Source organism: Indicator indicator, chromosome Z (genome assembly GCF_027791375.1).
Source record: "Indicator indicator isolate 239-I01 chromosome Z, UM_Iind_1.1, whole genome shotgun sequence".
NCBI classification, from domain to species: Eukaryota; Metazoa; Chordata; class Aves; order Piciformes; family Indicatoridae; genus Indicator; species Indicator indicator.
The window spans coordinates 23,819,511-23,846,143 of record NC_072053.1 but is presented as its reverse complement, the minus strand read 5'-3'; the positions used below and the strand labels follow the sequence as shown (position 1 = coordinate 23,846,143).

The 26,633-nt window shown below is 39.7% G+C and overlaps 1 protein-coding gene across 1 annotated transcript; it reads left to right on the top strand.

Moving 5' to 3' along the window:
- The first annotated feature begins 203 nt into the window (after positions 1-203).
- On the top strand, positions 204-23,987 carry PAIP1 (poly(A) binding protein interacting protein 1). The gene is made up of 11 exons (XM_054397479.1): positions 204-453; positions 1,725-1,900; positions 6,791-6,979; positions 9,505-9,617; positions 13,154-13,265; positions 14,348-14,473; positions 15,668-15,774; positions 19,709-19,826; positions 19,961-20,015; positions 20,570-20,663; positions 22,764-23,987. Exons 1-11 carry the CDS (start codon positions 204-206, stop codon positions 22,855-22,857), a joined length of 1,434 nt encoding a protein of 477 aa, XP_054253454.1. The 3' UTR covers positions 22,858-23,987.
- Positions 23,988-26,633: the final 2,646 nt, after the last annotated feature.

Here is a 26,633-nt window from a genome sequence, read left to right as displayed (position 1 = left end):
AGCGCCGGGCCGCGACCATCGAGGCGGGGGCGGTGGGGGTGAAACTGAAAGTGAAGGGCTGGGGCCGCGGGTGGGCGGGGCAGAGCCGCTGCGCTGCGCCCGCCCCTCCGCCTCCCAGCCCACATTAGTGCCCCAGCCTAACCCAACCCAACGCTTGTTGCGGGCTCCTTCCCCTGAGCGCTTGAGCTGCCCTGGCCTGAGGAATGTCGGAGAGTTTCGACCGAACTCCAGGTGCCGGCCGAGGTAGGGGCTGGGCCCGGTTCTTCGACCACGGCGCTGCTCCCCTCGGCGGCGCGGGCGCGTCTGGGAACGGCGGCAGGCTCCACCTCTGGGGCGGTGGTTCCCTCAGCTCAGGCACGGCTGAAGAGTACCAGCACCAAGCGGGCGGCCTCTTCCTGCAGCAGGAACCATTGCGGCCTCCAAAGACGGCACTGCTGGGCAGCAGAATCGTAGGTACGGGCCGTTGCGCAGCGGCCCCTTCCCCGACCCTGTGGAGGCCTCTAGCGTCGCTCATGTCGGGGACCAGCCCCCATAAGCCTGTTGGTGCTCCGCTCATTTGCTCGCAGCGCGCTGCTCCTGCTCCGCTTGTTGCTCCGACTCCCCTTCCCCTCCCCCACCGGCTTTCCCTCCCTCCCCCCCCCCACTCCCCCGTCTGCCTTCGTCGCCCCATCGAGCCTGGAACCGTGGGGTTTCACTTCCATCTCCCTCCAGCCCGGCCACGGGGACTCGTCCGCTTTCCCTCCCCTGCATCTCGGGATCGAGGTGCCACCGCGGCCAGAGTGCCAGTGCCCTGAGCACCAGGCTGACTCCTCTCTGCACTACACGGAGATGAGCTGTGTAGGGGAACCTGCACCTTTCCTCGGGAGAGTAGTCGCGTTTCTGGGTTATGGGCCTGTGCCGAGATAAGGTTTGATGTTATATTGCATCTGCTCACAACACCGTTCTGTCCGTTCTGCTTCTCTCCCTCCTCGTGTGTGTGTGTCTTGACCACGGATGGTCTCAGGCTTCCCCTTCTTGAAGAACTCTAGTCTAAAGGTTTGTCACACAAATTTAACCCAACTCAGCAGTAACACAAAATATTTTTCGTTGGCTAGCTTTTTCAGGTAGGTATCAGGTTCTGTTTCCAGTAAGTTTAGGAGCTAATCTACAGAAATACGTTTAGAAAAATCTGGAAAATGCAAGTTTTAAAACACTGTTTCATTGGACTTTTTTAGCAAATGGTATAGAAGAATAACAATAGGTAAGAGTCTTTGAGAAGTATGTGGGCAATTAGTGTTGTTAAAAATCGTTCATGTCTTCCCTATTTTGACCTTCAAAGTCTTGCATTTATATATGAAATTTAAAGAAAACAAACAAGACAAGTAAGCATACCGTAAGCAGATTTACCAGTTTCTCAGGATAGCTCTTTTAGAAAGCGTATTTTCATAGGGGAGAGCTCTTTTTTCTTCTTTTCACTGCCTATTTTTTCCTTTGTTTGCTCACCTTCACATGAATATTGCATTTTATTTCAGTCATGTAGGAAGACATCTAGAGTTTGCTGAAATGAAAACTTGATCCATATTTAACAAATCCCAAACAAATAAAAAAAGAGAAACAACATATTTGAAGTAAATGTGAAGTAGAATTATAGTAAGAGTATGTAAAGTAAAAAAAAAAATGTATTCTATGTGAATACATAGTCTTTTAGTTATTTCTAAGAAAAGCTGTTATTTTTTTTTTTTCAGAATATCAGCAACAGACAAGAATTCCATCTCAATCACAAGTTTCAGTTCCTGCTTTTGAGCTAGATATGTCTGAACCTCAATTGCCTGTGGCACCTGTGGTAATGTCAAAGTTATCTGCTAAAGCACCCGAGTTCTATCCATCAGGATACAACCAAAACTTCAATCAGAATTTTGCAGTGAGTGTTCATTTCCTTTTCTTAGTATATGCTAACTTACATTCAAATTAACAATGTTCTGTGAAGATCTTGTTTATGAGGTAACCTGAATGCTGCATTTGCAGAATTTTGTAACCTCTACAGTCACAATCAGAATGTTAAGTGATAATGGATTAATACTATGGCATATGTGAGAGCCTTTAATATGGGATTTTTTGCTAAATCTTGCTACATTCCTTGTTGATTACACAAAGCATTGATTATACCCAGCATCAGTGAAAAGCTGTCTTTTTTGGCATCTGCTGCTTTTCTAGTTTAGTTACATCCACACTACATTTTAAGTGAAGGTTTAGCTGCACTTTTATGTATGTTTCACAAGTTTTTGAAGCAAGTGTTGGAGAAGGCTTGAACTTAAAGCTTCTGCTCAGAAAAGCTTACCTTTCCTAAATTTACTGTGCCATGGATATGATTTGCCACAATTGCCTAATGCAACATACCATTCTGTGTCTTTTTAGTTCATCCAGTGATACTGTATCACCAAAGAGCAAAAAAGGACGGTTAAGCTCATTCCTAGCAGTTACTTACGTGCATACCTAATGGCAAGTGTATTTTCAGCCAAAGAATGATCTCAGATCAGTACAGTAGATGCATCATATAATGAAAGTTGATACTTCTTACTTTGTACTCCCTTGTCTTCCGTGTTATTACTTAAGTAATTCTACTCCAGGGCAAATCTGTGTGAATTCTTGGAATCTCCTTTTGTTATACAAACAGACAAATTCTGGCACTACACATAAACAGGTGGGAACTACTGTCTTTACAAATACAGTCAAGTGATAAAAAGCAGTTGTACTGAAACAAATAGATTTTTAATAACTCACACTAAAACATTTGATTCAACTGCTATAATGGTTTGGTGTTTCAAAGTCTTTTCCTCACTAGTAAAATTAATGCTGCTATAATACTATCAGCTTTGCCAGCTTACTGAATTGAATTGCTGTCCTGGATAATACAAGCCCACAATCAGTATACAGCTGTTAGCAGAACACCAACATGCCCCATACATGTTACCTGTGTTCTATATAAATACAAGGTTTCAGTGAAATGGCATTTGGAATGGCAAACTACATCTTAATTTATAATTACACAATTTTGAGGCCAGCAGTGTTTCTTTTCAGCTGTTTTACAAAAGCACACAATCATGTGGGAGTTCCTCATTGCTATGTTGTAGGACTATGCTATGAACGTGACTCATCTATTAATAAAATACTTCTTTAAAATGCTAGCAAAACCTGGAACGTTTATTTGGAAGTATGCTGCAGGAACCTTAATCTAATCAGAATATACTAGGCATAGAATAGCAGTGTTTCAATCTTTAGTCCTGCACTATCATGAGCTTTAGGTTTGTTTTTTTTTTAATTCGGTGACTAAATTTCATAAACTGAGCTTACTTTTAATAAAAGTTAGAATTTTAACACGCTTCACTACTGAACATCTTTGACCATGATTTTTAAAGCTTGAACCAAAACTAAGATTTTTAGAAGCTCCAGGATTTGTGACTTAATACCGGTACTTTTTAATTCTTATTTATAATACTCCCTATAGTTTTTAGATCTGAAATCTTGCATTTCTCTTACAAAATACAGTGTGATTTTTGTTACTAAGCATTTGTTGGTTTGGAAATAAAGTGGTGATTTCTTGTGGGACAGGTTTCCCAGAGAAGTTATGGATGCCTCAGCCCCAGAGAGGTTTTAAGAGGAGGCTCATGGAAGCTTTGAGCAACCTGATCCTAGTGGGAGGTGTCCCTGCCCATGGCAGGAGGGGTGGAACTAGATGGTATTTAAGGTCTCTTTCAACTCAAGCCACTCTATGATTATGGTAGTTACTACATGCGTTCAGATAATCTTTGGTTACTAGCTTAGTTTATTTCCGACTAACTGATAGTGAAATTATCAGTTATCCATGAAAACAGTGTCAGGGCTACAGCATACAAGGCGTATTAGCACTTTCTGAAAAACTTTAACAGAATTTGGGGAAGAAAGACCTCCATCGAATTGTGTTTGCATACAGCTATCCATCCCATGGGAAGTTGTGAATGTCTGCGGTAGAACTAGTGACTACATTTAGGTTCAGATTGCCAGAAGGAAATGTCAGGCTTTCACATGGGTGTCATTTCATCAGAAGGGCATAATGATGTTTTTGCTTCATTGTTTTAGGGGTGAGAATTGCATTAATTTAGGGGGAATCCTTCACCTTCCTTCACCTCTTGGAATGTTTTTTTCTTATTTTCCCACAGGAGGCTAAGCAGCCTTTGGTTGGTTTTATATCTTTAGCTAAGCATGGCAGTGCCACTCTAACTTCATACAGCAGGGATAGTCTTTGTACTTAAATTTGCAGTAGCTTTATTGAAAATTACCTTCAGTGTATATAATCTGATGAGGGGGAAAAGCTGTTCCTTAGAAGTCTGAAGAGAAATTGAATAAACAATAAATTGTTAGTAACTAAGTTCCTAAGTGAAAATTTTGTGAATACTTAGTGTAAGAAAGTGGTAACTGGAACGTGTACAGAAACAGAGCCCAAGAGCAGATGTGTCTCAGGGATCTTTTCTGAAGACTTTGTTTTTTCTTTTTATAATTTGGAGGTGTTTTATTGCCTATTTGAGCTTTTCATTGTTAAATATTTAAATTAACAAATTGATTGTGAATAGGAGAGGCAAATCTATAATCTTTAAATTGGTGAGTCTTTTATTGTGATTAGTATAGGATTCCATCCTGCAGCTATCCTAACACAACAGAGAATTAGACAGTGTTGGCTTGACTCAGATATGTCTGAAATTAATGAAAAATTCCTATTTTACTTTCATGGCTTTAAATCATAATTTTTTTCATTAATTTGTAAACCTACAGCCTCCTGTTAGACAACTGCTGTTTAGAAATAATCGAGATTTTATTTTCCTGTAGCTGATACAATACATGGTGCTATCTGCAAATAAGAAAAGTGGCTTATGTCTAAAATTTTTTGAAGTCTCAGGTATTACTAATGTAGTAATATAAAATTTTATCGTAATGTTTGAATTATTCATATTTCTCTCCCATTTGTTATGTTCCCTAGCATAGTGTCTAAAAGCTAGACTGCCTTTGAAGTTGAATATTTAGCACGGGTAGGTGAACGTGGTGCAGAGGTTAACCTCTGTGTTTAGCCTGTTAATTATGAATGGGGAAAAAGAGTATGAGTACAGGGGTAGTAGAATACCAAATTGTTTTGGAAGAGACCCTAATACATTCTTATCAGGTGAGTATGAGAGAAAAATACCCTTCTCTTTGCTGAATGAGGATCTCGTAACAACCTGATGGCTGTCAGAAAGAACAGCTTCTATTCCTAGCTTATGGCTGTTGCATTCTCTGCAACTGGATGCAGGTTCAAAGAAACGCTAGTTCAGCTCTGTGAAGTTGCAGTAGTTACACAGTATTGTTACTCTCTGGAATAAAATAGCTTAATTTTATTATGCAGAATTTCTACTGCTTGCACTTCTGAAATCTAGGTAACACTTTTCACAGTCTTTTGTGTAGTGTGACAAAGTGAGGCACCACCTGGAGTACTGCATCCAGTGCTGGAGCTGGAATATGTCCAGAGAAGGGCCACGAGGATGATCAGAGGGCTGGAGCACCTCTCCTATGGAGACAGACTGAGAGAGTTGTGGCTATTGAGTCTGGAGAGAAGGCTATGAGGAGATCTTATTGTGACCTTCCAGTATCTGAAGGGGGTCTACAAGAAAGCTGTTGAGGGACTTTTTAACATATCGGGTAGTGACAGGACTAGGGGGAATGGAGCAAAAATAGACATGGGTAGATTCAGATTGGATGTTAGGAAGTTCTTTACCATGAGGGTGGTGAGACATTGGAACAGGCTGCCCAAGGAGGTGGTAGAAGCCTCATCCCTGGAGGTTTTTAAGTCCAGGTTGGATGTGGCTCTGAGCAACCTGATCTAGTCTGAGGTGTCTCTGTCCATGGCAGGGGTTTGGAACTAGATGATCCTTGAGGTCCCTTGCAACCCTGACAATTCTGTGATTCTATTACTAGGGACATTACAAAATATGCTGCTTCCTTTGTTATTACCCCTCATATACTAGCATTATAAATATCTAGGACGGGATTGACCTTAGATACTTTCACATACGGTCATGTCTGTGGAAAAAATTGGCAGCCTTGCATTCCATCATCTGGAGCATAAACATCAATGAAGTGGTACTGTGCTAGATCGTGAATTCTTTAGGGCGCAGGTGTGTTTACTGTCTGGGTTTTAACCTCAGTAGCTGCAAATTAATGCAATACCATTTGAATAGTTTCATTTTATGCCTTGTGTTTCATCCATTGCCAAGAAATGCAAATGCCTGTAAAAGATGAGTTCTCCTTGCTATACTTTATACATGGGACCAGTACACTGTATTGTACTTCTCTAATTTTTCCCCCTTTTGCATGTTTTGGAGTGTTACATGCTCTTAAGTCCCAAATTATTTTACCTTCTACAGTTCATGTACCTGCAGCACAGTTTGTGTGCACATCAGAAATAGGTGTTGAGCCTCAGTTTGGTATTTTTATTCCAAACAGGCATACTTACTAGTACACAATTTGGCAAAATGTTTGATTTCTTTTAATCTATCTTTTTCATGTTTTGCTGGAAGACCCTAATCTCTATAAAAACATTACCTAATTTGTAAGATGACAGGACTGCTAGGGCTTTCTAATACATTGAAGTTTATGCTCTGTAAAAATGTTGAATTGTGTAATGAAGATCACTCTCAAGTGTGGAGACATGAGACTAAGACTATATGGTTAATTCTGGAGGTAGTAAGTGTAGCAACATTACTGTAGACTTCTTTTAAATAATTGTTTTATTCTTGCACTGCTGTAGGATTTTTCCTTTGAAGATAGATATGATGGCTATCTGACTTTGGCGGAATATGTACAAGACTTTCTAAATCACCTCACCGAGCAACCAGGTTGTTTTGACACTGAAATAGAGCAGTTTGCTGAAACACTGAATGGCTGGATCACTGCAGATGAAGCTTTGCAAGAAATTGTTGAACTCATCTATCAGCAGGTAGCATGTATATTCCATCTTAAAATATGGATCTTAAACCTCTATTACCTAGTGTCCAAGATACTCATGCCCATGTTATTTGTTATGTAACTGTATGTAGGTAGTATCTTAATAGACGGAATTTTTCTTTTTAGACTGAAATGCAAGGAATAATTTTACTTAATAAATTGAAATGGTAGCTCAATGGTGAGGTTCATGGATGGTTCATAAGTTTCACCACTATGTTGTGTATTTGGGTCAGATACTAGGAGTTGAAATTGCAGCACTTAAAGTGAGTTATATTTGTATTGCTGTATTTGTATAGTAGAGATTGAACAAACTCTTAAGCAATATCATATTTGTACACTTTTGTGTTACCCTGTAAAATCTTAATTCCTTGGTGAACTTATACCTGCTGTACACAGTACCCTTTGGGAAGTGCTCCTTTGTTAGCAGGATTTCTTCTTCATTTGGAATATACCTATTTCAGAACAGCGTAACTGGAGGAAGGGAAAATTCATCTAAGATAACTAGGTCCAGTCCCATTGATGGCCACGGAAATGAGGACAGAGACCTTGAGCTGAACTCTGTACTAATTGGGGGAGCCATTGGAAAGAACAGATTAATATGTGTTGCTTAGCAAATGAGCTGCTGTTACTGTCTTTTGGGCTTGCTGCAGAGAATGAAGTCATACTTGTGGTATTTATTACATTGGGTGTCTTACTTTCCTGGGTTGCTTGCTTTCAAATTCTGCCTTGAATGAAAAGTCTTTTTCACCTTTTAAATGCAGATGTTTGCAGAATATTTTCTTCTGTGGTATGTAGAAGTTGCATGACTGGTTGGTCATTGTACAGAACTGCAGAGTCTCAAGTTTCTTACCATACAGAATTGATGCACATTTGATTCAGAACAATTTAGTTAGACTATTTGGCAGAATCATGTTCCCGTCATTTATTTGAATACATGGAGAACAGTTTAAAAAATCAGCATATTGCATTTAACTTTATGTAAAGGTTGTGGATTTTTATCCCATTTTTAACTTCGTATGTGTTAAATACATTGGCTCTCAGTTGATGTAAGTCTTTAATGTTGCCTCTTCCCCTCTCCCCCTGCTTTAAAACAAGTCCAGTGCTGAGGTTGGCTGTGACTTCCTCAGCTGAGAAGCACTGAGTGTTGCCAGTTAAAGTATGTGAAAAATAAAACTTCGTGCAAGAAACTTGTGCTAGTATCCAAAAGCATTTGATTTTTAGTTTTGTTGCATATAGGACACAACAGTGTTCAAGTGTAAGCCAACTATGCTTATTATTCTTCTTTCTTGAGATGAGGCTTAAGTGTTTGTTTCCTGTTTTATCACAAAGCAAAACAGCTGAAGTGTAATTATAAGGATCTGCATTGGTGATGTTAATGTAACCCAACTGAGCAGATTGACAGATGTTAGATTTGTGAAGGAAAAAGGCTAAAATGAGGGAAACCCAGGTCCTGTACAGTCTTCCCTTCATCTGCGTTGTAAGGTATTTTAGCCTATGTTAATTGCGTACTTCCCCTGTTAATCCTAATCCATTTATGTCTCTGCACAGTAAAGTGCCAGTGCTGCTCTTTTTGGAAAAGTTGATCACTGACTTCATATCTTAAGAATTTTGACCGTAGTATAGTTACTACTTTGGATCGTTCCTGTTACAGCAACTAAAATTGCTCAAGAAACATATTGGTAGATTAGCCTTCATGCTTATATGGTCCTTTTTTTGAATCAGTCATAAACTGGGATTACAAGCAGCAGTAATTCAGGAAAGATGATAGTGCTCTGTAATGCACTGTAATGATTGATATTAAGATGAAGTAAGGTGGTGGATTTGTGGGGGTTTTTTTTTTGCTTTGTGGTTTTTTTTATGTGTGTGTGGGTTTGGGTGGATGGGTGGGTTCTAGATTTTTTTGGTGGTTTTTTGTGTGTGTGCGCTATGGTAGGTCATAATGTCTAAAATGTAATTGTTTTAATATGTAATGCAACCACAAACAAATTAATTTATTAGAAAAGATAATGCTTATAAAATATGGATGAGTTTTGAAGAATTCGGAAGGGGATGTTTGTTTTTTCAGTGGGTTTGGGGGCATTTTCTATTGCTTTTTTGTTTGGTTAGTTTTCTTTTTAATTGGGAAAGAGATTGTACTCATTGCTCCTTGAAGGAATGCATGCCCTTGAAAAAGTGTTCCAGTGTCAGTGGATTTTTTGTATGAATAGTTTAAGTGATTTTCAGACACAATTTGGTTGTGGGTCACAACAGAGAAATAGTTGAGGACACATGGCATAATGGTGGCAATTTTCTCAAAGCCACAAAAATCAGTGTAACAAACTTCTAGGTGCTGAAAGGCATATATCAAAGCATTGATTAGATAGACTTAGCATGACAAGTAGTAATTATTAATCTTTTGCTCTTTAGTTACCTAATCAACTGCTGTTAAATAGTTCTCAGAAAAGCTTTTAAAGGTATTTGCTGATAGCCTCATCATGAGTCATATGAATAATTATTTGTCCACTTCTATTTCCAAAGGCCACATCTGTCCCACATTTTTCCTACATGGGAGCACGATTGTGTAACTATCTGTCTCAGCATCTCACCATTAGTCCACAAAGTGGGAACTTCCGACAGTTGTTACTTCAAAGGTCAGTATCAGCATGTCATTTTAAGCAGGTTATGTTCTCAGATTGCACGTCTTCCTATTTTTTATCTATCTCTTAACATCATGTGCAAAGATGTATGTATTTAAAACAGAAGGTTAGACTGAGGATTATTGAAGCACTGATATGTACTGAGTATCAAATATATTTCCAAATATTTTAATATTTTTAAATAAAATGAGATGCCATTCAGAGCTCTTCTGAGTATGTCAAGACTGATTCCAAATACAGGGTAGATTTGAAAGTTAGTCAGTTTTAAACTAGATGCACATATATGTACTGTCCTTGTCCTTTTTTCTCTTGCTAGGACTTACTTCGTTTTGGTTTTTTATTTTTTTGGTTGGAGTTGCTGTGCTGATCAGCATAAAATCCAGAAGGATAAGTTTCTTCAATTTGCAGTTACTGCAAAGTTCTGGGATGTTACAGTTCAATGATTATAATTCGTAGTTGGCAAAAATGCAACATTCTAAAAATGGCTGAATTTCCTTTTAAATCTTACTATATAACATTTGAAGGAGTAGTACACTTTAATACTTCAGAATTCTTTAATCATTAGGGTTTTTTTCTTTAAGAGCTTCAAAGTTGTTGCTTCTTTTAAGTTTCACTTAGTCCAAGTGTATTTAGGGGAGAAAAGCATGATAAACATCAACAGCAATGCATTCTGATGGTCTTTTATGAGGAATCATGCGTTATTGAGAAGATGAAAGTGCTTCTTTTTTATTTCCCTTGTGCCAAAGCAGATGAGATTTTATACCTTTAAAATACTACTTTTATTTTCTGAGGTTTTTAATGGTTTGTTACTTACTCATAAAGAAAATCCCTGTTAATGTTGGATTATCTGGTTCTTGGTGTTTGAAGCCAGTGTGATAGATAACATTCATTTTAACACCCTGAAGATATGAATTCAAAGATGCTTATGTTTTTATTGCTCCTCCGGATGAAATGGGGGAGACAGGATGTTTGAACAACCTTACAATGTGACTACAGAGATCTCCTCTTGTGTGTCGTAGCCAGAGCTTCTACCTTAAATGTTGTATTTCAGTTCCTTAGTTTTTTCACTTTCTCTGGTGTTTCTTAATCTATTAAATAACTCTTTGAGAATTCATTAGAAGTTTTCTGGCTTTTTATCTCAAATATTTCTAAGTATGCTTGATACAATTGTTGAATGCTAGAAAAAAAAACCTGCTTGACATGTTATCTTAATCCTCTTAGTTGTATTTCTGTTTAAATTATAGAATCATGGAACGGGTTGGGTTGGAAAGGACTGTAAGGGTCATGTAATTCCAACACCACTGCCATGGGCAGGGACATCTACTGAATAAGGTTTCTTAAAGATCCATCCAGCCTGGTCTTGAACATTTCAAGGGATGGGGCATCTGCAACTACTCAATTCCCTAGTCACGGTATCACAGTATATTTGAGTTGGAAGGGATCTCCAGAGATCATTGGGTCCAAGCCTGCTGCCAAAGCAGGATCACCTAGAGTAATCCACACAGGAATGCATCCAGGTGGGTCCTGAATGTGTCCAGAGAAGGAGACTCCAAAACCTCTCTGGGCAGCCTGTTCCAGTGCTCCGTCACATTCACCATTTCTGATACAAGTCAGGATGCTCTTGGTGGTGTTGGCCACCTGGGCATGCTGCTGGCTCATGCAGATGACTGTTGATCAACACCTCAGGGTCCCTCTATTCCAGGCAGCTTTCCAGTTACTCTGTTCCAATGCTGTAACATTGCATGGGGTTGTTGTGAGCCACATGCTGGACCTGGCACGTGGTCTTACTGAATCTCATGCAATTGGCAGCAGGCCCATTGATCTAGTGTGTCCGGATCCCTTTGTACAGCCTCTCTACCTCCAAGCAGATTGACACGCCTGCCTAACTTGGTGTTGGCTGCAGACCTACTGAGGGTGCCCTTGATCTCCTTATCAGTCCCAAAACTGAACACTGGGGAACACCATTCTTTGGACCCTGCCACCTAGACAGTGTTTTACCGAGCAAAAGAGTGCACCTGTCAAGCCATGAACTGCCAGTTTCTGTGGGAAACATTGTCAGAAGCTTTACTGAAGGCCAGACAGACAACATCCACAGCCTTTTTCACATCCACTAAGTGGGTCACCTTGTCATAGAGTATGACCAGCTTAGTCAAGCAGGACCTGCCTTTCATAAGCCTATCTTGATCGTGCCTGATCACCTGGTTGTTCTGTATATCCCTTCCATTGGCAGTGAAGATCATCTGCTCCATAACCTTCCCTTGTACTGTTCAGACTGATAGGTCTGTAGTTCCCTGGCTTCTCCTTCAGCAGATGGGCATCACATTTGTTAACTCATGGTCAACTGTGACCTCTCTGGTTAGGCAGGACTGCTGTTAAATGATGGAATGTGGCTTGGTAAGCACTTCTTCAAGCTTCCTCAGTAGCCTGAGGTAGATCCCATCTGGCCACAACATTTCTATTAGTACATCTAAATGGTGCAGTAGGTCCCTGATTGTTTCCTCTTGGATTATGGGAGTTTTGTTCTGCCCTCTGTCCCTGTCTTTCAGTTCAGGGGCCTAGGTGCCTGGAGAACAACTGGTCTTGCTATTAAAAGCTGAGGTAAAGAAGGTATTAAGTACCTCAGCCTTCTCCTTATTCTTGTGCCCTATGCTTCCCCCTATATCCAAGAGAAGATGGAGATTAGCCCTCCTTTTGCTGTTAATGTGTTTATTGAAGCATTTCTTCTTGTCTCTTATGCCAGTAGCCAGACGGAGTTCTAGCTGGCTTTGGTCCTTCTCATTTTTTTCCCTGTATAGCCTTACAAAATCTTTGTAGTCTCTCTGAGTGGCTTGTCCCTTCTTCTATAGGCAGTTTTCTGTTTTCTTCTGAGTTCCAGCCAGAGCTCTCTGTTTAGTCATGCTGTTTTCTTTGCTCCAGCTCCTCTTTCAGCACATCTAGACAACTTGCTACTGCATTTTTAAGATTTCTTTGTTGAAGAATGTCCAGCCTTCTTGGGCTTATTTGCCCTTTGGGTCTGCCTCTCAAGGGACTTTGTCTTCTAAAAAGGTCCAAGTCTGTCCTTCTGAAGTTCAAGGTAGTAGTTCTGCTGACCCCTCTCCTTACTTCTCTGAAATTGAAAACTGGTGTTTTACAGTTGCTGTGCCCAAGTGATCACCTTCTTTCATGTTGTCTAAAAGTCCTGTTTGTGAACAAGAGGCATAGCAGAGAGTCCTCCCTAGCTGACTTACTCATCAGGTCTGTCAGAAGTTTATCTTCCACATGCTCCAGGAACCTCCTAGACTACTTAATCTCTGCTGTACTGTGTCTCCAGCAGGCATCTTGTAAGCAGAAGCCTCCCACAAAATCAAGTGGTAGTGATTTGTGAAAGTTCTACCAGCTGCTTGTTTTGTCTCCTTCTTTGTCCTGGTTTGGCAGTTTACAACAGACTCCCCCTGTGGTATCTGCCTTGATGACCTTCTCTTTAACTCTTACCCATAAGCACTCAATGCAATCATCAGAATTATTAGTGCTTATCATTTTAACGTTTACAGATGTCGAACGGAGTATGAAAACAGAGATGAAGCTACCAAAGGAGATGGGACTACTCAAAAACAATTTCATGCCTTTGTGTTGTTCTTAGCTGAACTTTACCTTAACCTAGAGGTAAGAAGAAAGTTGCACATGAAGTGGTTCTTCATTAATTTTTTGTTGTGTTTAGGTAAACTCTGAAACAGAATGTAATTTAAGGTGTTTTTCTGAAGACAGGGGGAAATTAAGCAAAAGAACAGTTTTGTTGCAGTATCTGTCAAAGGAATAAAGTATAAGATCTTTAGAAAAGGCGTGTATAAAGATTTTAAACACAACTAAAAGCACAAAGAAGTGTAATGATTCATAAAAGGAACCAATTGTAAGCCACCTTTGAAATGAAGCTTTTAATATTCACTTATGACTGGCAAAACTTCCAAATGACTACACTTAACTAACTTAAATATTAGAACTGAGGAGAAGCAAATTGGGATCATGTAATTCAATATTCAGCCATTACTAGGAGCTATTATCAAAGCCTTGAGGAAGATGTGGAAATCCTCAAAATGAGCAATAAAAAATGCAGGCCTTTAAAGATACTTCTGAGTATCAAGTCCTTGACTTACGCATGAAGCATGAGTTCTTACCAAGATAAATATATGTACAAAAAAATGAACGTACACTTAAAACTTCTTTGAGTTCGGTAAAATTACTCTGTAGTATACTTTAAAATGTACTTTTGATTGGATTATTCCAACGGTTTGATAAAAATATTCTGCTGGCATGAGGAAAGAAAATCATTCTGAGTCTTCTGTTCATAAGTGGGCTTTGAAATCTCCTTTCCACTTGCTAGAAGTAAGAGGGGAAGTTGTCTAGTTCCGTGAAGTATACCATTAAAAAACATCTGTAGTTTTGTACTACCTAGAGTGCCTTATATAAAGTAAGCCACCACAGCTGTGGAGAATACATAACGTAGTATTGGAAATAGTATGAGGTTCTGGGAATTGAGGATTGCTTGGACCACTTGCCAGGCAGCTTTTCTTAGCCAAGAAACAAAAGGGTAGACAAGTATTTTTCTGTCAGAATTCTAAGGATGTTATGTAAAATAGTTACAGTATGTGGCATGCTCTTCCAAATAAAGAGCTCAACTATGTTGATCACAAACCAGACCATACAGCATTCAAGAGACAAGATGTGACTATGTGCATTTCTAATTGCAGATTAAAGGAACAAAGGGACAGGTAATGAGAGCAGAAATCCTTCAAGAAGGCCTTCGGGAGTTACTAAATGCACTCTTTTCTAATCCTGTGGACAGTAATTTGATATGTGCAGTGAAACTGCTGAAGGTGAGACAGTAGTTCTAAAATAAAATATTTTTAACCTTCCTACCTTTGTAAGCAGTGAGGTAAGCTCTCTCTATTTCTGTGGATGTTTTTGAAATATTTGGCTTCACAATATCCGTTCCAAAACACAAGTCAATGATCTAAATTATTTGACAGGTTGCTCAAGCTAAAAGGTGTTCTAGAAAGTATTTTATTTTCATTAATACAAGTGTTTTGTGATGTCCTATAGTATATCTGCAAATGTAGGAGTGTATTTATAGCTAGATTGGGTTACTTCATAAAATCTTGGTATTGTTAATGAAGCAATAAATGTCTCCTTTTGTCTTTCATTTAATATAGGGATAGATACAGGTTTTTCACCTGTTTACTTTGCAGTAAGTTTATTTTTAATTAAACTTTCTCAATGCTATTACCTAATTATGTAGGATCAAGGTAGGACAGCAACAGAAAACTGGGAATACCAGGAAGGTGTTGCCTAACATCTTGCTTTTATCTTTGCCTTTTATGCCTTGGAATCATGAGGTGCCATTCCAACCATTTTGGGTCACTTAATGTTTATACTGAGTAGATGAGGAATTGCTATTAACTTTGATCTCAGTAGCAAACTATTTTTTTTTTTGGTTTAGCTTCTACTGTGCAATTGCTGTCCAGTGTAGTACCTGCTCTTAAAGTGCTTTTATTCACAGCAGTTCTAGACTGTCTGCTGCTAAAGCTCTCCCAGCAGCAGCTGCAGACTCAGATTTTTGTATTAAAATTCAGCCTGGCTTCATCAGATACTTCTTGGCTCCTTTTATGTATGACTAGATTAAATTCTCTGGCATGTCTAGTACTAGGTTGACTGAAGTGTTTCTAAAGTGTATTAAACCACTATTCTCAGGTAATCTGGTGGTATCATATGCAGAATTAAGGTTGCATGTACTTAAGTAGTACCCGTGGTGTCCTTGAGACTTGTTTCAAATTCAAAACTACAAGAGTAGTGGCTGTGAACATAAACATTGGACACAGAGTTACCATACTGTGTGTAGTCCGAAATCAATTATTTACAAGGCTTGTGAATCTTTTGGCAAAAAGATGGATGTAGCTGGGAGCTTCATCCCTCAGTCACACAGGGCATCTAAATCTTGTGAATTATTATAGAATCTCTTCTGTTGACAGTTTATTACAGCTCTGAACTTTGCTTAAAATCCTTATCTTTAGTTGACAGGCTCAGTTTTAGAAGATGCCTGGAAAGAAAAGGGAAAGAACGATATGGATGAAATGATTCAGAGAATTGAAAATGTTGTGTTGGATGCAAACTGTAGCAGGTGAGATAAATTCGTGCCATGCTTTGATTTTACATTAAACAGGACACCTTAATCTTCAAGAATAATAATTCCAAAATATTTACTAAATAAAAAATGTTAAGATACAGTAAGATGACTTTCTGGTCACTTCCCAGATTGGTGAGGTGAATGAGTTGATGGGGTTTATTTTTGTGGGTTTTTTCTTTTTCATTTTAGTATGTCATGTCTTCACAGATGCATGTTCCTCTCTAAAAACCTTTTATTTTTAACCTTTTAGGTCTTGAACTTTTCCATAACTGTTTTAGACACAAAGAGCAAATATATGTATAAAGAGACAATAGTGGCAATATCTCATAGTTTAGACTTATAAATCTGACTTCAACAGTATTACAGAATCAGAGAATGTTAGGGGTTGGAAGGGACCTTGAAAGATCATCTAGTCCAATGCCCCTGCCAGGGTCAGGTCACCTAGAGTAGATCACACAGGAACACATCCAGAGAGGGAGACTCCACAACCCCCCTGGGCAGCCTGTTCCAGTGTTCTGCCATCTTCACAGTGAAAAAGTGTTTCCTCATGTTTACATGAAACTTCCTATGCCTCAGCTTCCACCCATTGCCCCTTGTCCTGTCATTGGGCATCCCTGAAAGAGCCTGGCTCCATCCTCTTGACACTCACCCTTCATGCATTTATAAAACTTGATGAGGTCACCCCTTAGTCTCCTCCTCTCCAAGCTAAAAAGCCCCAGCTCCCTCAGTCTATGTTCCACTCCCTTAATCATTTTCATGGCTCTGCACTGGACTCTTTCAAGCAGTTCCCTGTCCTTGAACTGAGGGGCCCAGAACTGCACACAATATTCCAGATGCAGCCTCACCAGGACAGAGTAGAGGGGGAGGAGAACTGCTCTTCACCTACTAACCATACACCCTTTCTAATACACCCCAGAATGGGATTGGCCTTCTTGGACACAAGACCACATTGCTGGCTCATGGTCACCCTTTCATCCACTGGGACCCTCAGGTCCTTTCTGCTTTCACTGCTCTCCAGCAGGTCAGTCCCCAGCCTATACTGGTACATGGGGTTGCTGTTTCCCAGATGCAAGACTCTATACATGCCCTTGGTGAACTTCATTTAATTTCTCCCTGCCCAGCTCTCCAGTCTATCCAAGTCTCACTGAATGGCAGCACAACCCTCTGGTATGTCAGCCACTCCACCCAGTTTGGTGTCATCAGCAAACTTGCTGACAGTGCACTCTCTACCCTCATCCAGGTTGTTGATGAATAGTATTGAATAGTACTGGTCCCAATACTGACTCCTGAGGGACTCCACTAACTACAGGCCTCCAACTAGACTCCATCCCATTGACCACAACTTCTGACTTCTTTCCTTCAGCCAGTTCTCTATCAACCTCACTACCTAATCATCCAGATCATACTTCCTCAATTTAGCTGCAAGGATGCTGTGGGAGACAGTGTAATGCTTTACTGAAATCAAGATAAAGCACGTCCAAAGCTCTACCATCATCTATCCACCTGCCTATGTCCTCATAAAAGCTATCAGGTTGGTCAAACATGACTTCACCTTGGTGAAACCATGCTGACTGCTCCTAGTGACCCTCTTGTCCTTAATATGCCCTTTATGTCCTTGATATAAGGACAGCGCCCAGGATAAGTTGCTCCATTACCTTTCCAGGGATGGAGGTGAGGGTGACTGGTCTATAGTTACCCAGCTCCTCCTTCTTTCCCTTTTTGAATATTGGAGTGATGTTTGCCTTCCTCCAGTCCCCAGGTACCTCTCCTGTCTGCCTTCACTTAACAAAGATGGTGGAGAGCGGTCTGGCAATGACCTCTGCCAGCTCCCTCAGCACCCGTAGGTGCATCCCATCAGGACCCATGGATTTACGAATGCACACATTACTCAACTGTTCCCTAACCCAGTCCTCATTAACCAAGGAAAATTTCTCTGTCTTCCTCTGGGGCCTCAGGGATCTCAGGCTCATGAGGAGAGTCTCCAGCAGTGTAGATTGAGACAAAGATGGCATTCACTAACTCTGCCTTCTTTGTATCCTCTGTCACCAGGGCACCTACCTAATTCAGCATGGGCCTACATTGTCTCTAGTGTTAGTTTTTCCTGCAGTGTATTTGTAAAGAAGCTCTTTCTGTTGTCCTTGACCTCCCTTGTGAGGTTGAATTCCAAGGAGGCCTTGGCTTTCCTAGTTGCCTGCCTACATCCTCTGACAACAGTCTTACACTCTTCCCAAGCGGCCAGCTTCTCCTTCTATTATCTGTAGACTCTCTTCTTCCATTTGAGTTTGCTCATCAGTTCCCTACTTAGCCATGTGAGTCTCCTGGCTCCCTTTCTCAATTTCCTATTTGTGGAATGCTCTGATCTTGAGCTTGGATGAAGTGGTCCTTGAATATTAACCAACTGTCATGGGTTCCCTTACCTTCTAATACCCTGTCCCATGAGATTTCCTTTAGCAATTGCCTGAAAAGGCCAAAAAGTTGGCCCTGCTGAAGTCCAAGGTTGCGATCCTGCTTGATGTTCTGTTCCTATCACACAAGATCCTGAACTCTGTCATCTCATGATTGCTATAGCCAAGGCTGCCCTCAACCTTCACTGCTTTAGATATATACAAATCACTATAGAGGTAAAGGCAAAATGGAATATGCTTTGTGGTGGTGTGTTGTTTGTTTTTTTTTTTTTCTGAAAAGCATACCTTTTCGGCAGGGTCTTACAGCAGTTTGGAAAAAAATGAGTGGTTAGCTGATGCATTCTATTTGTTATTTTGCAATCATGCAATATTGTGTGCAGGAAGTTTATCTGATTCTGCTGTATTTTATCTTCAGCTTCTTGCGAATGACCTAGAAACCTATAGATGGTTCAGACACTGCTTGATCTCCTGCCATATGGCGGGAGGCCAAAAGGTAGTTCATAGCATCTGTGGGTTGTAAATGAGCTGCTCTCAGGGATGATGAAGAAAGTTTTGCCTCAGGAACCAGAGAAAATTGATAGCACAAGCAGAGGCTTCAAAGACACAGAAGCACAAACCTAATTTAATAGAGAAAACAACTGAAGATGTCATTTACTTACTCATTTTTTCCTTAATGGGACTCTTCTCCATGAACTTGCTTAAAAGAAAGCAATTTCTCTTACTTCAGAGATTAAATGGGTGCTGATATTATCTAATCTATTGAAGAGATTATTTCTCACTGACTGCAAAATTTCAGTGTCATTAAAATGGCAGGAGCATAAAATAGGTGATTAAAATATAATTTGAAGATCATCCTCCTGTTTTCCTTAGTACTTTTATCAGAAAAGTGTTTGTTCTTCAACTTGTGCTGCAGATTTGGTATATTGAGGAAAAACTGTAGCAATTTCTGTTGCATTTGGGCTCCTTTACCACAGAGGCACAGAATGACAGCGTGGTAGAGGTAGAATAGGAGCTCTGGGGATCTGCTCTAATGTCTCTGCTAAAGCAAGCTCCCCTAGATCAGATTGCATAGGAATGCATCCAGGCAGGTTTTGAAAGTCTCCAGAGAAGGACACTCCACAGCCTCTGTGGGCAGCATGTTCAGCGCTCTGTCACCCTCACAGTAAATTTTTTCCCTTATGTTTAAGTAAACTTCCTGTGTTCTATTTGTGTTCATTGCCCCTTGCCCTGTCACTGGGCACCACTGAGAAGGGTCTGTCCACATACTCTTGACACCCACCCTTCAGATATCTTCTCTGCTTTCTTGTCGCTTAAAATGGTATTTCTTAAGTGCCAAACAGAGCATCTAGACTTGCAAGGAAAAGTACCAAAATTATCTGCAGACTGGGCCAAATTTTGTCCACTTCACAGCTTTGCTGGGGCAAAAGAGCATTTGACTGTCCAGTATTTGCAAGATAATAGAAGTCAAAATTCTGGCTTAGCACAAAATACTCTAATTTATGTAGTGTTTCTCTTTGTTTCAGAGATGTGAAACACATGCTTCTGAAACTAGTAGAGCTGCGAGCAAGTAACTGGGGTAGAGTGCATGGAACTTCTTCGCACACAGAAGCTACCCCTGAAAATGACCCAAACTATTTCATGGTAAGATTGTATGGACACTTTAAATCTTTAATTTAATATTAATTAAATTTTATATATAGACAATCACATTGCTGAAAACTGCAAACAACTGTCTCCCAGAATGCATATAACTTCTAGTATAATTTTGTTCTTAGAATGAACCAACATTTTACACTTCTGATGGCGTTCCTTTCACTGCAGCAGATCCAGGTATGTTACAAGCTGTCTTCTCAGTCTCATTTAGAAAGTTGTCATTAAGTGTATGTGCTGTTAAAGTACATAAAGTAATTATTTTTCAAAAATCTAAAGCCCATACAGTTTAAAAGACAAAATTATGCCTGACTTCATGTCTTTGTGTAATACATGCCGTATTCCGCATTTAAGGAAGATAAATATTTGAAATCAAGAATGTGTGGTTTTCATTTAGCTCAGAATAATTTGTGCACAGCCCTTGGCACATGGTATGTCTAGAAAGCCAGAAATAATCAAGTTTTTGTTGTGTTCTAGTAGCAAAAGGGTTTTTCTTCCTTGTTCTGTTTTCTGTAATCAGAGCCCAATAAGCAAAGACATCTGTGACTACCTCTATAGTTCTCTGAAGAATAGATATTCTTAGAGGTTGGTTGATATCCTGAGAGAGTGTTTGTAGCAGGAGCTTTTCTCTAATATGGTTCATGCCATTGGTTTCATTAAATAGGATGTATCAATGTATTTTAATTTAGAGGTCTAGTCTTGTATATTACTTGGTCTCATTTTTACTTTGGTAGATTACCAAGAAAAATACCAAGAGCTGCTTGAAAGAGAGGATTTGTTTCCAGATGACGATGAAAATGGAACTGATTTATCGGGACCTGGAGATCCGTATGTTTTCTCTTTTGAGTGATAGGACTTTTTTTAATGCTAGTTATTTTTACTGCAGACTTAGGAATTCAATGTTGACAAAAATTAAACTGAATACCATTCTTATTTAGCTCTACAATCTACAAAGTTTAGGTGTAGGTTGGTTTGTTATCACACAAATTTGAAACATGTTTTATTTGTCCAACACAGGGTAATTAAATTTCAAATATCTATGTGCATATACCAACATACTGCCTTCTGCATTTAAATAATAATTTGCAAGCAAAATGAAGCACCAGACCTTCAAGTGTTAGTAGTGAGGCAACATGAATTCATCTGACTGATGCATGCACACATCCCAGCTAGAGATGATTACAAAATGGAGTCTTTCAAAGGGAGAAATTTAAAAGTTTCTCTTCTCAGGATATGTAGTATTCCCTCGGTTAAATGGCAATTCAGTGTTCTTGTAGAATAAGAAAAGCAACCCAAGGGCAAAAGTGAGGAGGGAGGTAATGGATGGGAATGTAGCCTGACTTTCTGACACCAAACTATAAGAATGGGAAACACATGAAAGACATGTGGTCAAAAATAAAATTGCTCTGAGCTTTGTACTCACCTGGTTGAAGGGGAGTGCTTCCAGATCATGATCTGATACCTAAGAACATTTTCAGTGTTATTTGTGCAGTAAGAGTTCTTGCTTGGATCAGTGTTTTTGTTAGTAAATTAGAAAACTTTTGGATTGCACCTAGCTGAGGGGAGTGGCAGGAACTTTTGAAGATAAATTAGAGATCATGAGAAATCAACAAGCTCGTATGAGGGGGGAAAAAAGGACATGTGAACCACTCTGCTTAGAACAAATTTAATGGAGAATAGAGACAGCTGAAAACAACCAACCAACAAAGAAAAACCACCCAGCAAAACTAAATAATGCCACTCCAAAGACTGTGTGAGTCAACTTTCATGTAAGGTGAAGGCTTAATAAAAGCTTAGGCAAAAGTATGCTAATCCTGTCAGCTATTTTGCATGACTGCCATCAGGGAACGGTTCTGTACTGAGTATTTTCTCAAGTGTACATGCGTACAAAGGAGAAAGAACAAATAAATATGTAATCTGCTGCAGTGCACAATGCTGATAAAATACTTTCCTTGTATGTTTCTGTGGAACTTATGGTGGCTTTATGTGAAATGTACTATTTTTGGTCTCTGTGCAGATGAGATGTGCTGATTCCCTTGTTTGGAACTAAGGAGTTAATGAACTGAGCACCTAAAATTAAATCACTTTTTTTTTTGAGAGTCAATAGCTGTTGACTTTTTTTAAGGCTGTTAAGAAGCTACAGCTCTGTTATCCTAGTTTGTAATAATGAGTCCTCCAGTTGGACCTAGAGAAAACCAAGAACATTCAAGTCACTTCCCAATAACTGTGGGGAAAAAGAAAGCTGAAGTGATGCCCTTCCTTTCCCAGCTTTTTGAAATTAAGACTTCAGTATCCACTCTCTGCAATTCTTGCCACCATTAGTAAGATCCAGTCCTTTCTGTGACCTAAATAAAACAGATTTTTTTTTCTAAAAGACTGGTTACCATATAACAGAAAGTTACATAATGCAGATATGAGGAGGTGAGGAGAAGGTTGCCTTCTGTCATGTAGCAACACCCAGGAATGCAGGTTTTCTATATAAATACATTTAGTGTGGGAAAAAAAATAGTGAATGCAGTATTTGAACTGGGATGTTGACCAAGTGAAAATTATACTAATATGATGCTAATTTGTGTTTTCTGCAAATAGATTGCTACAGAGGCATTATTAAATTTCGGAAGGTTGAGTTGCATTTTTACATTTTCTGTAATCTTAAGAACTATTTCTCTCTTAACTGTGGACAGCACAAGATGATCTAAAACAGTGAAAAAATACTGTAGCTATTTGTACGTACTGCTGCTTTGAGTTTGTTCACTTTACTAGTACAAATGATTGTTCCACCCCCCCTTCACCTTTTCTAAGACAACGTCATAGCTAACTGCTATTTATAAAGCTCCACTTTATTCCTAACATCTACATAAATGTTTCTGAAAATCTGTGCATAAACTTAACATCTTTGGTGATTTTGTTTTTTCATAATTTTTTTAGGTATTTTGATGACATTGATGATGAGATGGATCCAGAAATTGAAGAAGCATTTGAAAAGTTCTGTCTAGAATCAGAACATAAGAGGAAACAATGATATGTTACATGTTAATGTCAGTTTATTAAGCCAGTTTAGATATGGTTAGAACACAGGGGGACACAAAACATTTGTACCAAAATAAGGAACTTGACTTTCTCCAAGTACTAAAGCTATACAATTTCCATTTTGTTCAACAGAATCTGCCAAAAATTGTAAACTTATGCCCTGTAACTTAAAATGTTGTGTATATATATCATAGTTTATTTTATGTACAGGTATATGAACAATGTTTTGGCTGCAATAAAAAGGATTTAAAAATTACCATAATTTAAAATCTAGTGGGGAACTGTCAAGTAAAACTTCCCTTAAGGGAGAAATGGGGATAACTTGATTGAAATTTAATTGCTTGTTTGCTTGTTTTGATATATATTGAGATTTATTAATCCTTTTTGTTATATATACAAGATACCTGGTATTTAATTTTGGGTTTGTTTTTGGCTTTGTGTTCAGTTGTTTTGGTTTTTTCCTAAGAAGAATATGATCCATGAGTTTGTGAAAGTTTTGGTTTGTTTAATTTTTTTCTGTTTTATTTCCTTTTTCTTCCAAAACTCATATAGGGGATGTCCAGAGCTTTTTTCTGGAATAAACATGTTGTATGTTGACAAGTATTTCTTAAGTCAGGTGCTTTCAGGATTTTTGGTTCAGATAAGTTTCAACTTCTACATGCAAAACAATACCTTTAAACTTGTAGTCTTGAGGACTACATGAACATAGTTCTGGTTTAACACCAGCTTCTCTTGAGTATATGCAGTGCTGAATATGTTTTTGTTTGTTTTGAAGTATCTAACATGTCTAACTTTCCCAACCCTTGTAACTTTCTTTAGTCTTCTGATTCTACATAGTTTGATTTAATTTTGTATTTGGAGTAAATTCACGTGTTTCATCAATATTCTGAAGCCAGCTGCTCTGTTTCTGACCTCATATAATCATGTTAGTTTTCCTAGGGTACTTCATTGTTGCCAAACCTGGTTGTACTGTTTCCTGTTAGTGGTTACACAAGTAGAGCCCTTTGGAAAGGGGGGGAAAAAAAAAGAAAAAAACCAAACAAAAAAAGGAAATATTTCATGAAGGTTGGCTATTTTAAAGAATACCTTTTGTAAATATGCATGTAAATAATTCTGTTAATATTTCACCATTATTTGTTTGGTTAAATAACTTGTGCATCTACTAATAGACTGAGCACTGACTTTTTCTGAATATTTAACATAATTATGTGGGTGTTTTGGAAAATAAAATTTAACTAGCTTTGTTTCCTTTGGCATAATTTCAGTACCATTTTGCTTTAACAACAACAACAAAAAACAGAAACAAAAACAAAAGCAAACACAAACTATCCCCAACTTTTTCTTGGTCCTTGTCTCTACCTAACTCTTGAACCTGACTGTGTTCTTCACACACAATTTTTAATCCAAATACATGTCAGACTTCCTGCTGACTTCACATGTAAATGTCTTGTGGAAAACAGACTTCCTCAAAAGTTAGTCCCAAGAAACATTTGCATTACAGTAAATAGTGTCTTCAGGGGCCTCTGCTTCACATGTTTTCATTTTGCGTCATCTGTAGTGTCTTTTTTTTTTTCCTTCTCTCTAAAGTGGCTTTGAGACTCAAGATGTGTATTCTGTCAGATTCTGGAAACAGTATGTCTTATGTAGCTAAGAAGTATGCCAAGGCATCCTCTATGGAACTGTTGGAACTATTAACTGTTATTCACCATAACAGTGAGACTTTTGTTCAAAGCAGTGGAGTTTGTGGTTTCTATAGATACAAAGCTTTGGATGAGGTTTAAGCTGGTACTGCAGTAAAGAAAAACTGGGTTCAGCCATCCTACTGAGTAAGGAAGACAGGATCATCTTTGCAATAGGCACTTCATGTTTCCCATTTGTCTTAAATCTCACAGTAATCTAATACAAATTAGCAATGGTGGAATGGGATGTGGGAGAGCAATAGAAAGCAGCAGGTTTTTCACTGTCTTAATTGCCATTTGCTGCCTCTCTGCTGACTTTAACTGCCAGTAGTTCTATGTATCACACTATATTAGAGGTTGGAAGGGGCCTCATGAGAGATTATCAGGTCCAACCCCCCTGCCAGAGCAGGAATACTTAGGGTAGTCTGCACAGGAATGCATCCAGGTAGGTTTTGAAAGTCTCCAGAGAAGGAGACTCCACACCTGCCCCGGGCAGCCTGTTCCAGTGCTCTGTCACCCTCACTGTGAAGAAGTTTCTCCTCATGTTGAGGTGAAATCTTCTATGTTCAAGTTTGAACCCATTGTTTCTTGTCTTATCACTGTGAACCATCAAAAAGAGCCTGCCCCCCTCCACTTGACACCCACCCCTCAGATACTTATACCCATCAATCACATCCCCTCTCAGTCTTCTCAAGACTAAATAGTCCCAGGGATCTCAGTCTCTCTTCAGAGAGGAGATGCTCAAGTCCCCTAATCATCCTTGTGGCTCTCCATTGGATTCTCTCCAGCAGTTCTCTGTCTTTGTTGAACTGGGGAGCCCAAAACTGGACAAAGTGTTCCAGGTGTGGTCTCACCAGGCAGAGTAGAGAAGTAGGAGAACTTCCCTAGACCTGCTGGACACACCTTTCTTGATACATTCCAGCTGCTTTCCAGCAGGGCAGCCTCTAACCTGTCCTGGTGCCTGTTATTTCTCCCCAGGTGCAGGACCTTGCACTTGTCCTTACTAAACTTCATGAGGTTTGCCTGCACCCAGCTCTCCAGCCTGTCCAGGTCACATTGGATGGCTGCACAGCCTGACAGGTGTCAGCCAACCCTCCCAGTTTTGTATCATCAGTGAACTTGCTGAGGGTACTGTCAATCCCCTCATCCAGGTCATTGATAAAGATACTGAACAAAACTGGACCCAGTACTGATCCCTGGGGGACACCACTGGCCACAGGCCTCCAAGTTGACTCTGTGCCATTGATGACAACCCTCTGAACTCTGTTGTGGAGCCAGTTTTCAATCCACCTCACTGACCAACCATCTATGCCACATCTCCTGAGCTTTTCTATGAGGATTTTATGGGAGACAGTATCAAAAGCTTTACTGAAGTCAAGATACATGACATCCACTGCTCTTCCCTCATCCACCCATTTGGTCATGGTTTCATAGAAGACTATGAGATTAGTTAGGCAGGATCTCCCCTTGGTAAATCCATGTTGGCTGCTCCTGATAACATTCTTGTCTTCCATGTGGTTAGAGATGACCTCCAGGATGAGCTGCTCCATCATCTTCCCAGGGATGGAGGTGAGGCTGACTGGTCTGTAGTTGCCTGGGTCCTCCTTCTTGCCTTTTTTTGAAGACTGCAGTGACGTTTGCTTTCTTCCAGTTGTCAGGCACCTCTCCTGTTCTCCAGGACTTTTCAAAGATGATGGAGAGAGGTTCAGCAACAGTATCAGCAGCTCTCTCAGCACTCTGGATGCACCCTACCATGGCCCATGGACTTCTTTGTCTTTAGTTGGTGTAAGAGATCTCTAACCCAGTCCTGACTGAGTGGAATGTCCACATCTCTCCAGTAGTGCTCCCTTGCTTCTAGAGACTGAGGTTCCTGAGTGCTGGTGTTAGGAGTAAAGACTGAGGCAAATAAGGCATTCAGCAGCTCTGCCATCTCTGCATCATCAGTTACCATATCTCCCATCTCATTCAGCAGTGGGCCCACCTTTTGCCTGCTCTTCCTTTAATCATTGATGTATTTGAAAAAACTCTGCTTGTTCTCTTTCACCTTTCTGGAGAGATTCAGTTCCAGGAGGGCCTTGGCTTTCCTTGT